The 12207-nt window shown below is 37.7% G+C and overlaps 1 protein-coding gene across 2 annotated transcripts in view; it reads left to right on the forward strand.

Annotated features, from left to right (window-relative positions):
- Positions 1-12047, forward strand: part of usp33 (ubiquitin specific peptidase 33) — a 32708-nt gene extending 20661 nt beyond the window's left edge. For both annotated transcript variants that reach the window (XM_084410945.1, XM_084410944.1), the window contains exons 14-24: positions 85-155; positions 534-567; positions 653-698; positions 2461-2641; positions 4856-4982; positions 5690-5859; positions 6723-6804; positions 6892-7000; positions 8678-8780; positions 8969-9037; positions 10732-12047. In XM_084410945.1, coding sequence (XP_084267071.1) covers positions 85-155; positions 534-567; positions 653-698; positions 2461-2641; positions 4856-4982; positions 5690-5859; positions 6723-6804; positions 6892-7000; positions 8678-8780; positions 8969-9037; positions 10732-10889 — 1150 coding nt within the window. In that variant the 3' untranslated portion in view covers positions 10890-12047. The remainder of the gene's footprint in view (positions 1-84; positions 156-533; positions 568-652; positions 699-2460; positions 2642-4855; positions 4983-5689; positions 5860-6722; positions 6805-6891; positions 7001-8677; positions 8781-8968; positions 9038-10731) is intronic.
- Positions 12048-12207: the final 160 nt, after the last annotated feature.

Consider the following 12207-nt stretch of genomic DNA (forward strand, 5'->3'; position numbering starts at 1 on the left):
AACATTGTAGAACAAGGAAAATGACTTAATGTGTTGGTTTTGAATGATTGTCCCTGATTGTTTATTTCTGCTCATTGATTTTAGTTGGTTCTGGGGACCTGTGGTCACACTGCAGGACTGTCTGGCTGCCTTTTTTGCCAGGGATGAACTAAAAGGTTTGACGCTTCTCAAAGCTTTATGTCACCCAAACTAACCAATAGTTGATAGAACTGTTTTGAGTCTGACATTTAAAAAAGAAGATAAATATGGAAATCTTTCACTTTATAGAACTCTGTGTTTATATTTAGCACAGAGGTCTTCAATCCTGCTCCTGGAGGGCAACTGTCCTGCAAAAGTTTAGTTCCAACCCTAATCAAACACACCTGAATCAGCTCATCAAGCTCTTCAGAATCACTCAAAGGCAGGTGTGCTAAAGCAGGTTGGAACTAAACTCTGCAGGACAGTGGCCCTCCAGGAGCAGGATTGAAGACCTCTGATTTAGCACGTCAATGGTGCAATTCTTACTGGCTGGTGTTTGTTTCTGTTTTTTTCAGGAGACAACATGTACAGCTGTGAAAAATGCAAGAAGTGAGTATGAACTTGTTGTTGAACAACTTTAATGAGGTGGTTGCAGAAATTAAAGTGTTAATGTTGATTCCTTTGGTTGTTTCAGATTACGGAATGGGGTCAAATTCTGCAAAGTTCAGAGTTTGCCAGAGGTAAGCGATCATATAAGCTATTTTGGTTATTATACAGGTTCAGGCACCACATTATTTAAAGGGATAGTTCACCCAAAAATGACATTTCTGTCATTAATTACCCTCATGTCATTCCAAACCCGTAAGACCTTTGTTCATCTTCGGAACACAAATTAAGATATTTTTGATGAAATCCGAGAGGTTTCTGAACCAGCCATAGGCAGCGACGGCATTGCAACTTTCAAGGCCTGGAAAGGTAGTAAAGACATAGTTAAAATAGTCCATGTGACTACAGTGGTTCAACCTTATTGTTATGAAGCGACGAGAATACTTTTTGTGCACACTGCGCAGAAAACAAACAAAAATAACGACTTTATTTAACAATTATTTTCCACGTAGTAAACACAGTGCTGCGCTTCCATTATATACTACATTTCTGGGCCTTGAAATTTGCCATTACGTTGCTGCCTATGGCTGATTCAGAAACCTCTCGGATTTCATCAAACATATCTTAATTTGTGTGTTCCGAAGATGAACGAAGGTCTTACGGGTTTGGAACGACATGAGTGTGAGTAATTAATGACAGAAATTTCATTTTTGGGTGAACTAACCCTTTAATTCCAGAGTAAAAAAAAAACACAATAATAAACACACCACAAATTAGGTCCACTATGTCTTGGCCTAGTATCAAGGCTGCCTGAAATGAGCACAAAACCTGGACCCTTGAGAAATAATAGTAATATAATGAGTAATAAGGTCTGGTGAGTCATCCATTTCCTACATCCGGTGGATTTATATTTGGAGAGAGTCTAAGGATGCCTTTAACCCACAATATCTGCTGCCATCTGGTAAATATGCTCAGGGATCTTTAATGGCAAGCACAGACATCCAATGGGAGTCATTAGATCTGATGATTGTTCAGTACATCTGTTAAATGGCCATTGCAGTTTACTGATGGAAACCCTCAACTTGTAGTACTAAACAGTCTTGCTGTAAAATAGTGTTGTAGTACTCGAGACCGTTCTTGAGACCATTTTTTTTAAGGTCTTGTCTCGACCTTGACCTCATTTGTACTCGGTCTTGTCTCTGTCTCAGACTTAGAGGACTCGGGACATTATTTCAAGACCGGTCAAGACCACAACTGCGAGGATATCACAAATTGCCATTACATTGTCAGATTTATTTGTTAACATCATTTACATGGTTGGATGTAAAACTTCCTGCTTCAAATGCAATCAATAACTTATTTCTAATTAGATTTTTTTACTGTTGTACCGGGTCAGAAATTACCTGGGTCAAAAATGTCACCAAAATTAATACGAATGCCCACAAAAATACAAGATATGATTGCAAAAAAGTACTTGAATGAGTGCTTTTTTTAATTATTTTTTTTATATTATAACATGTTAATTAAGCAATATCAGCAAGAGTGCTGCTACATTTCTACATTTCTCAGGCAGTAGATATGGATCTTTCAGATGATTTTGAGGAGCGCTGGTCCGGTCTTGGTCTTGACCTAGTCTCGCCCTGCCTTGGTCTTGTCTTGGTCTCAACCCCCTCAAAGTCTTGGTCTTGTCTTGATCTCAGCACACACTGGTCTTGGTCTTGACTCGGTCTCGGTTTAGTTGGTCTTGACTACAACACTACTGTAAAAAAATTGCCCAGGTAGTTATATTTTTATATGAACAGGCATGGCACATTCTTGCTGTTTTCGTTTTATTGTAGGAAACTGACAGCAGACTTTCCTGCTTTGTTCAAATTCTCTTTACCGTCTCCCCAACAGATTTTGTGCATTCACCTCAAGCGCTTCAGACATGAACTTATGTTCTCCACCAAAATCGGCACTCACGTGTCCTTCCCTTTGGAAGGCCTCGAGATGCAGCCCTTCCTGGCAAAGGACAGCTCCGACCAGACAACCACCTACGACCTGCTGTCAGTCATCTGTCACCACGGCACTGCCAGCAGTAAGTCCAAGCTTTTCAATGAGGGAGATGGTCATACAAGTAGTATTGTCATTTACAGCAGTTATAAATGTAGTATTCAATGTTAGTATTCATATTATTATTATTATTTATAAATTATGGAAGCTTGTTTCCACCATGGAAGAAAAAATAAATGTATTAGAAAAGGTAATTGCGACAATTCCTAGAAAATAAAACTGAATTTTTAGACAAACTCACAATTCAGAGTTTATAACTTGCAATTCTGAAAAAAAATTTCTTGCAATGATGAGTTTAGAATATTGAGGAAAATGTCTTGTGGGATATATATTCGTAATTGCAAAAATTCAGAATAAAAAAAAAAGTGTTTCCCCATGGTGGAAACAAGCACTCAACTTTACTAGACGAGATGTGTAAGTGATGTCAGGTGGTGAAAGTAGAGTCTCTTTTTGATTTAAACCTGGAATACACTACACTATTTGTGCCTAGATTTTTGCTCTGAGTTGCCGTCTGGATGAGTCAACGCTAGTTTCCAGTAGGGGTGACCCCGAATAGTCGAAGATTCGATGCTTCGATAGGAGGAGCCTGATTCGACTACCGATCTCACGGTCGAATCTTCGCAGAGGTGTTATGAAACGAGGATCATGCCACTTTGGCTATATGAGGGCGCTCAATGTCTGATTTCACATAGAACTACCGGTTTTCTGTCAATACGTTAATATTCAGCCTATTATGATAATGCTGTATATAAAAATGTGCAAAGAAAGAAGCTTTTAATAAATATTTTTTAACGTGCGTGAATAAATCCAAACACCCCGTGACAGATTTAAGTTTCACTTTCAATCCGTGACCGACAGAGGAGCGTCTTGGCGGCAAGGATTTAAATCTTTAACAATGTCTGGGATAAGCCCGTAAGACCTTCGTTCATCTTCGGAACACAAATTAAGATATTTTTGATTAAATCTGAGCGCTGTCTCACTCCTCCATAGGCTTCTAAGACACTGTAACTTGCTGGCCCAGAAAATGTATTAAAGACATCGTTAATATAGTCCAAGTGACTCCAGTGGCTCAATCTTAAGTTTATAAAGCGACGAGAATACTTTTTGTGCGCAAAAACAAACAAAAATAACGACTTTATTCCACTTTTCATTTCCTTCTCTCTGGGCCTCGAGTCTTTTCACGTAGTGTTTAAGCGTAGCGCCTCTGTGTTGCACGTCACCATGTAGGCTCACTATTGGGCGACGCTGGTCATGTGTGTGATACGTGGTGACTACGCTTAAATCATTTCCATAATGACGAAAACACAATCTACCAAGAGCAGCGCAAATTAGCTTCTGGTTTAAGACGTGCTTTTTTTGCCATTAAATAATGGTGCAAATACCAGTAAATTGACTAGTGCAAACCTTAGTAAATCACCTTGCATGATTCATTTAAATACTCTCCTCTCATAAATTTTGCATCTAAAAAGTTAAAACTCCTACAAATGCATATGGAATAAGGTCAACAGCAAAAAATAACCCTGTCCGTGCCTTTACAGCGCTAATTTTTCACTTTAGTAAATACTGACAGTAGGTTGTTGTTTTTTTACGCCAAAATAGGGTTTGCTCTGGCGCAAGCCATTAGTAAATCTGGCCCTAAGTGTTTTAATCTGTTCAGATTATAAAAGTTGTGTTGTGTATTCCAGCCATGATGTTGATTCAATAATAGAGAAAATATATAGCTGTAAGCAGTGATAATGGGCTGCAAAAGCAGTGCAGAGCAAAAAAAAGCAGAAATAGAATATACAGTACATGAAGGACAGATAGGTTCAGAAGTACAGGTGAGAATAAACTCAAAATGAACAGAAATTCAGATTAGAATGAACACAAATTGAAAAAAACAAAAACATTTCTAATCCACGAGGAAGAAAGATTAGTACACTGCTTACCCAGATAAATATAAAGGAATAGAAGTCACACAACATTACACACACATTTATAAAGTTGTACTAGGCAGGAATCAAACCTAGAATCTTAAGATTACATGCTTATCGCTGTGCGCCACTCGGAAGACACGCTTTCACCCAGAAAAAGAGGAAACAATGAGACAAACTAGGGACAATGGGATCAGGAAATGTCACCAAACTAGCATCGCATACATGAGCGCCACAGCTCAGTGTGTCAGTTCATGTGAGTTAATCTCCAGGCTACGGCTCTGACAGGACTGATGTTTTTAAATGTGCTTTTTGTTTTGTTCAAGGTGGTCACTATATTGCCTATTGTCGAAATGAACTGAACCAGCAGTGGTACGAGTTTGATGACCAGAGTGTTACTGAGGTGTCTGAGTCCTGTGTTCAAAACGCCGAGGCATATGTGCTCTTTTACAAGTAAGAACATATTAGCACACACACATGATTTTTTTTCTCTTCAAAAGGTTAAAAATCATATTTTCTCACCTCTGGCTATCAATAATCAAATTAAATAACAACAACAAAAAAAAAAATTCTTTAATTGTCCACTTTTTAAACTATTATCCTCAATCTTAAATATGTGGTTACATCTTTTATTTCTTAATAAACCCTAACCATAATGCTACTTACACCTGTCGTATTTCAGCACTACAGTTAGGATTTATAAGCTTATAAGCTAGTTAATGTTAGTAATATCACTTAGTCCTAGTACATGTAAATATTGAATTAAATACCAATTGAAAATTTAATTAAAATAAATATATGGATAATACATTTAATTAAATGTGAGTGAGTGCAGGCAAAGTGGCTGATAATACATTTGTTTGCTTTATTTGAAAATGTTTTGTTCATTACATACTAAATGTAGTGTGTTAAAGCTGAAAAAAAAATGTATTCTGCTTAGTATCCTGTTAAATATCAGTTTATTGATTCTTTTCTAGTATTTCCTGGTTTTATGATGAACAAACAATATTTTAAGATGCAGCTTTCTGTAGGCAGAAAAGCTCAAGGTTGTGTTAAGCAGGACAAATGGCCTTGAGTTTGACTGTAAATCTCTGCTGTGGTGAAGCGTGTGTTGGCTGTTGCTAAATGGCACTGATGTCCTTTGTGTGTGTTTGTAACAGGAAGAGTAACGACGAGTCTCAGAAAGAGAGGCGGAAGGTGACCAGTCTGCTCAACATAATGGAGCCAAGCCTCCTGCAGTTCTACATCTCTCGCCAGTGGCTGAACAAGTTCAAAACCTTTGCTGAGCCAGGACCCATCTCCAACCATGACTTCCTGTGTGCCCACGGAGGTGAGGACCGCTCTTATTAAAGGGGTCATAACATGAGAAATCAAAATTTGCCTCAATCTTTTGACATATAAGAGGTCTTTGTACCATTAAAAACATCCTGCAAATTTCAGAGCTTCAGACGTCCTCCTCATTATAAACCAAGCATTTATTTAAGTTCCTAAAACGGCTCGTTTTTATATTGTGGGACCTGTGAAGTCACACGGGCAAATACATTTGCATATGCCTGCCTCCAGAGCAAGACATCGACAAATATTTATACATCTTCCCCCACTGACATTCAGTCGCTTAACGGCTAACATTTGCATACCCTGATTGTGATTTACAAGTAAGAACATATAGCACACACACATTTTGTGCAAAAAAACACACAAAAAACTTTGTTAACATTATAAGTGAACCTCAGGGAGCATATTAAAGTAATAAAAAAACCTTGACCGCTTAAAGATCTGGACCTTTCCTACTTTTCCCATTGTAAAGTATTTATATACCACAGATGACTCCACACCACCAGATATAATTGCAGATTCTACCAACATTTTCGAGGTCAACTGCCGCCACATCCTTTTCACTGATTATGTTTGTTTTTCCTCTATTCCTCTCCTTTTTACTCTACTAAACTTGCAGTATGAGCTCAGCGAATAGATGTGAATCTCTTCAGAAAGCATTTCAAAGGCCCTTTCCTCCCCTTGATCTGATTCGTTTGAACTGATTCAAATGAATTTTAAGGAAAAGATCTAATGGCGGATATTAATTATTCATAAATCTTCATGAATGCAGTTTCATGTTGACTTTTATTGGAGTTTTTTGGTCGTATGATTAGAAAAACGAATTATTTGATGTTTTTTTTTCTTCTTCTCCAACAGGTATTCCACCAAATAAAGCCACATCCATTGATGATCTTGTTATGATGCTTCCCCAAAGTGTATGGGATCATCTGTATAGCAGGTAAGCGTTTGTCACTGCTCTTTTCCTGACTTAATGCGGAAGTTTAAGTTCTTATTAAATGCTAATTGTCGGCATGCTGTTGTTTAGGTACGGAGGCGGCCCCGCTGTCAATCACTTGTATGTCTGTCACACCTGCCAGACCGAGATCGAGAAGTTGGAGAAACGCCGCAAGAATGAGCTGGACATGTTTGTTCGGGTAGGAGCCTCAGTGTCAAAGTAGATTTAAAGGGATAGTTTCACCCAAAAATTGTAATTCTGTCATCATTAGAGTTGTCAAGAGTACCGACTTCTGTACCAAGTCTGTACTGAAATTTTAAAAATGTGATGATACTAGCATTTCCCTCTAGCATTTTGAGCGCTGTTGAACGGATTCTTAAACGCCTCTGATTGGCCATTGTGTTCACACGCTCAAAATATATGTCTGTGATTGGCCATTGTGTTGACGAGCTCAATATATGTCTGTGATTGGCTACAGTGATCGACGCTTCCAAAACATGTTGTCTTTGACTCTCTTCATCGAGCGCTTATACAGATACACACGGGAGCGTTTGAAAGCGGTGTCTATCAGCGGATATATTAGGGATCAACATGTCAGGCGTCAACACAATGGCCAATCAGACTTCAACAGCGCTCAAAATGCTAGAGGGAAATGCTGATATCATCACATTTTTAAATTTCAGTACCGACTTGGTACCGAAGTTGATACTTTTTGAGAACTCTAGTCATCATGTTCTCACCCTCATGTTGTTCCAAACCTGTATACATTTATTTTTTGTTCTGAATATCGGTTACCAAACAGTTGTTGGGCACCATTGACTGCTCCACAACTGTTTGGTTACAAACATTCTACAAAATATCTTCCTTTGTGTTCAGCACAACAAAGAAATAATGTAAATGAGTAAATGATGACAGAATTTTCATTTTTGGGTGAACTATCCCTTTAAGGGACATTCAGTGTGAAGAGTGTCTGGTCTTTTCAGTTAATCTAACGTCTGGACTGTTATCTGTGCACACACTCACCATCACGACCACCACACCGCCCTCTCAGACTGAGATCAGCAAGTTGACCCCCACCCTTCTTCTCCAAAATTGTAGTCATTATTTATGCATGAGCACAAAAGTACTTGATTTCAGCCAGAGACACTCAGCTTGGCTCAAATTAAGGGCAAACAAAGGAGGCCAAAGGAACGATAATGTGGAATCTTTTATGCAGGGATGCACCAATATTAAAATTACATCTGATACGATAAGCCGATTAGGGCTGATAATTTTGATCATTGATTAATTTGTCATACACATCGGCAGGATTTGTAAACAATGCATCGAGAAAACGTTTGAATCGTTACACCCTTAGATCCATCTGTTTGAGACGTGAGCACAATGGTCAAAGGTGTCTAGTGCAGGGGTTCTCAACTCTGGCCATCAAAGTCCACTTTCCTGAATAGTTAAGCTCCAACCCTTCTCAAATTCATCTGAACTAAATCAAGGTCTTCAGGATCACAATAAAGATAAAGGCAGATGAGTTTGATCAAGGTTAGAGCGTAACTCTGCAGGAAAGTGGACTTTGATGGCCAGAGTTGAGAACCCATGGTCTAGTGCATGTTCACATAGAAAAGCAGTGGAGTGGAATGCAAACATGCTTTGTGTGTGAACGGCGCTACAGAAAGCAGTTGCTTATGTAAGCCATAGACCGCAAGGTAGCTTACTAGGATTTGGAACAGAGCTTCTGTCTCGGTTTATCCTGTTATTGTATAAACAACATTGGGGTGGGAAGATATTCCATGAAGAAACGCTCAGGTAATGGATTCTTTCTTTCTACATCTCATGGTCTCATGTGCTTTCTTCTCTTTCCCCCTCTCTTCTGTCCTTGTAGCTCAATAAGGCGTTTCAGGAGGAGGAGTCTCCTGTGGTGATATACTGTATCAGCATGCAGTGGTTCCGGGAATGGGAAGGCTTTGTCAAAGGCAAGGACATTGGTAAGTCATTTCTCATCTCTGCTGCGAAGACTTCTAAAGTATCTGAAAGTTTGAAATTGAATATTAGCATCATGTTTTGTGGTTATTGATCAATAAGGAAGAGAAGTTCTTGAAGAACTTCATTATAGCTTTTGGTCGCATTTCACTTTTGGTGTGCTTCCGATGATTGATGGTCTTGTGTCTTTCAGATCCACCGGGGCCAATTGATAACTCCAAGATTGCCATAAATAAAAATGGACACATCACATTAAAGCCAGGTAATGTTTACCATCAGGATCTTTTAAAGCCATCATGAAATGGCGTTCACATTCCATTTTACTTCCTCAATATGATCATTTTCTAAGCAAAACTGGATAACCAATTCTGTCATTTACTCACGCTCATGTCATTCCAAACCTGTAAATGGCCTTGTGAAGAAACAGTCTGGCTGTAAGACACTTTCATCTGAGCGAACGTTTAGATATCAAACATATTCTGTTGCAGCTGATTACTACGAACCAAAATCAACAGCCTAAAGAACAACTTAATAATAAACTAGATTAACTAATATACATTTCAAACATTATTAAAGTATACAGTCAGTAATACAAGAAGAACAAATAAGCAAATTAGCTATAGCACAAATTATACAACTGAACAAAGTTCAGAAATTGAAATCAAATGTAAAATAACATTGCATAGTTTTCTTTTTATAAATAAAATATAGATTAATCTTTATTAAAGTTAAGAGCAGTTTTCTTTTTCTTTTGCACTTTGATTAACATTAATGACACAGATGGCAGCAGGTTTATTAGGCTGCTGTCACTTTAAGACTTAATGCACAGATCCAATATACTGACGCACATGCGTTTTCTTTCTCAAGCGTTTACGTTCGCTTAAGACATGACAGACTGTTTACGAGGAAATGTTGACGTCATTTTGTGTGCATTTGTCCGTTCAAGCCCAAGAAGACGTGAAAGAGAACTCAATTCAGTATTCGTGCACTATATGAGCCCTCTGTGTGCGCTCTGGATGTGCCACATATATATGTGTGTGTATGTATATATATATATATATATATATATATATATATGTGTATATATATATATATACACACACACATATATATATATATATATATATACACACACACACACACACATATATATATATATATATATATATATACACACACACACACATATATATATATATATATATATATATATGTGTGTGTGTGTGTGTGTGTGTATATATATATGTGTGTGTGTGTGTGTGTATATATATGTGTGTGTGTGTGTGTATATATATATATATATATATATATGTGTGTGTGTATATATATATATATGAAGAGTTCAGATGCAAAAGCCTCTAAGTGCCATCTGAAATTTTCTTCTAGAATGATATTTTTTATCAAGCTTGTATATTTAAATTCAGTAATTTCACTTAAATGGCAATGAAAATGACCTATTAATTACTGAACTTAAATATCAGAAGCAGAAGCATTAAATATGTAACTTAAATATCAGAAACAGAAGCATTCATGTAAGAAATAATACAGAAATTGAATAAGGAAATGTTAACATAATCACTGCATAGTCTTTAGTGGTTTAATTATGGTAACACTTTAGTTTATGGTCCAATTCTCACTATTAACTAGTTGTTTATCAGCATGCATATTGCTAGGATTCTCCCAACAGTTTATGTTCACTTAAGACACAATTGACTAAGAAAAGACTTTCAATGGAGGGACAGAAATCTCTCGTATGTGTTTCGAAGATGAATGAAAGAAAGGTTTTTGAAACGTGAGGGTGAGTAATTGATAGAATTTTCATTTTTGGGTGAACTATCCCTTTAATTAATCAAGAGAAGCAGGAATTGTGTGATTAATGGTGCAGCCCTACAATAGTGTGCTTACTTTACTTGTGCCAAGTACCAAACACCTTTTGCCTTTTTTATGGTTTAACAGGTGCCGATTCAGGTCAGATATCAGAAGAGACCTGGAACTTCCTCCATTCCATCCACGGAGGAGGGCCGGTGGTGACCGTGCGGCCCAGTGTCAGCCATCAGGAGTCGGAGAGTTCTCAGGCAGAGGAGAAGATCGAAGTGGAGACGCGCTCGGTGTAGTTGTGCTGAGATGCTGCTGGGCCGCAAGGGGACCGAGAAACTCATTATTTTGCACTTCACTTTAGTTTTTTTTAAGCATCTAGCAAAGGACCTGACAGCTTCACCTCAACATACACACTCTCTACACCCTTTATGACTGTTCTTTATAGCAGACGGATGGATTAATCATCCTCCGGTGTGCTTTCAATGTGTATATATCGTGCATATCCACTTCCTTTTGACACTAGAAACCGATTTTCACAGTCCATTAATGCATTTGATTTCTGTGTGCAACTGCATTCATGACAGAATTTGCTTCGCCTGAACCAAATAGACCATGATTTGCATACACCGACAAAATCCACTGCATCTGTACATATTTTTGAGGCACTGCCTCGCTTAAGAAAATGAAACAATATGTTGTCTTAGTGGATGAAAACTTGATGTTTTGGGTATGAAGGGATACTAAATGCTACGTAGTCTCAGGAAAGAACATATTTTTTTGTTTTGCACTGTACTGTAGATTCAAAAGGTGCATGCTTCAGCTCTGATGTTCGATATGTATTTGAATGTACTAGTACTTAAAGAACACACGTTCCTGCACTAAATGTTATTTATTCCAGAGGGGTATGATTATTCCGGCATTCGTGGACGTTTTCTTTGTTGGAAAATGATTTGACAAGCTAAAGCAGACAAAGCAAGAATGCACGCTAATAGGAATGATGTGGCACATTATGCTGGCAAGAAAATAGATTCCTCATTTTTATTTGTTGCATAGCTGGGTTGCATGGAGATGCAAACAATAAGGTGCACATTTGAACCCATCAATGGCTGTCTTGTTTTAAAAATGCTATGTAAAAGAAAAGAAAAAATCAGATCAATTCAATCCTGCTGCCGCACACGTGTACATTCAAGGCATTATTTAATGTATAGAAGGATGTGATGTTTTTCGATATTAATTGTCTGCAGAGATGAAAGCTGTATCTGAGTGGCTACTATTAAACCCCAAAACTTGTGCTGTCGATATCTGTCATCATTCGTATGAGCTGACATTTAAGAAATTAATATGCTATGTGAATGGATAAATTTCACAAAAACACGTCCGGGGGTTGTATTTCACCCCAAAATCAAAGAAAGAATGCCTATGCGTAAAGAAAATAAAGCCTGTTTAGGACATTTTTCTTGACTTTGTGACATTATTTGCGTGAAAGTTAAACGCATTTGCGGCGGAGTTCATAATGTGTCCAGACGTTTTATTTTTGTGGTTTTCTGAATTCCATTACAGTAGGTTTTGCATGATTCCACAGATCCCAAAATATATATATAATATAGAAAATAT

The sequence above is a fragment of the Rutilus rutilus genome, assembly GCF_951802725.1.
Source record: "Rutilus rutilus genome assembly, chromosome: 6".
Taxonomy (NCBI): Eukaryota; Metazoa; Chordata; class Actinopteri; order Cypriniformes; family Leuciscidae; genus Rutilus; species Rutilus rutilus.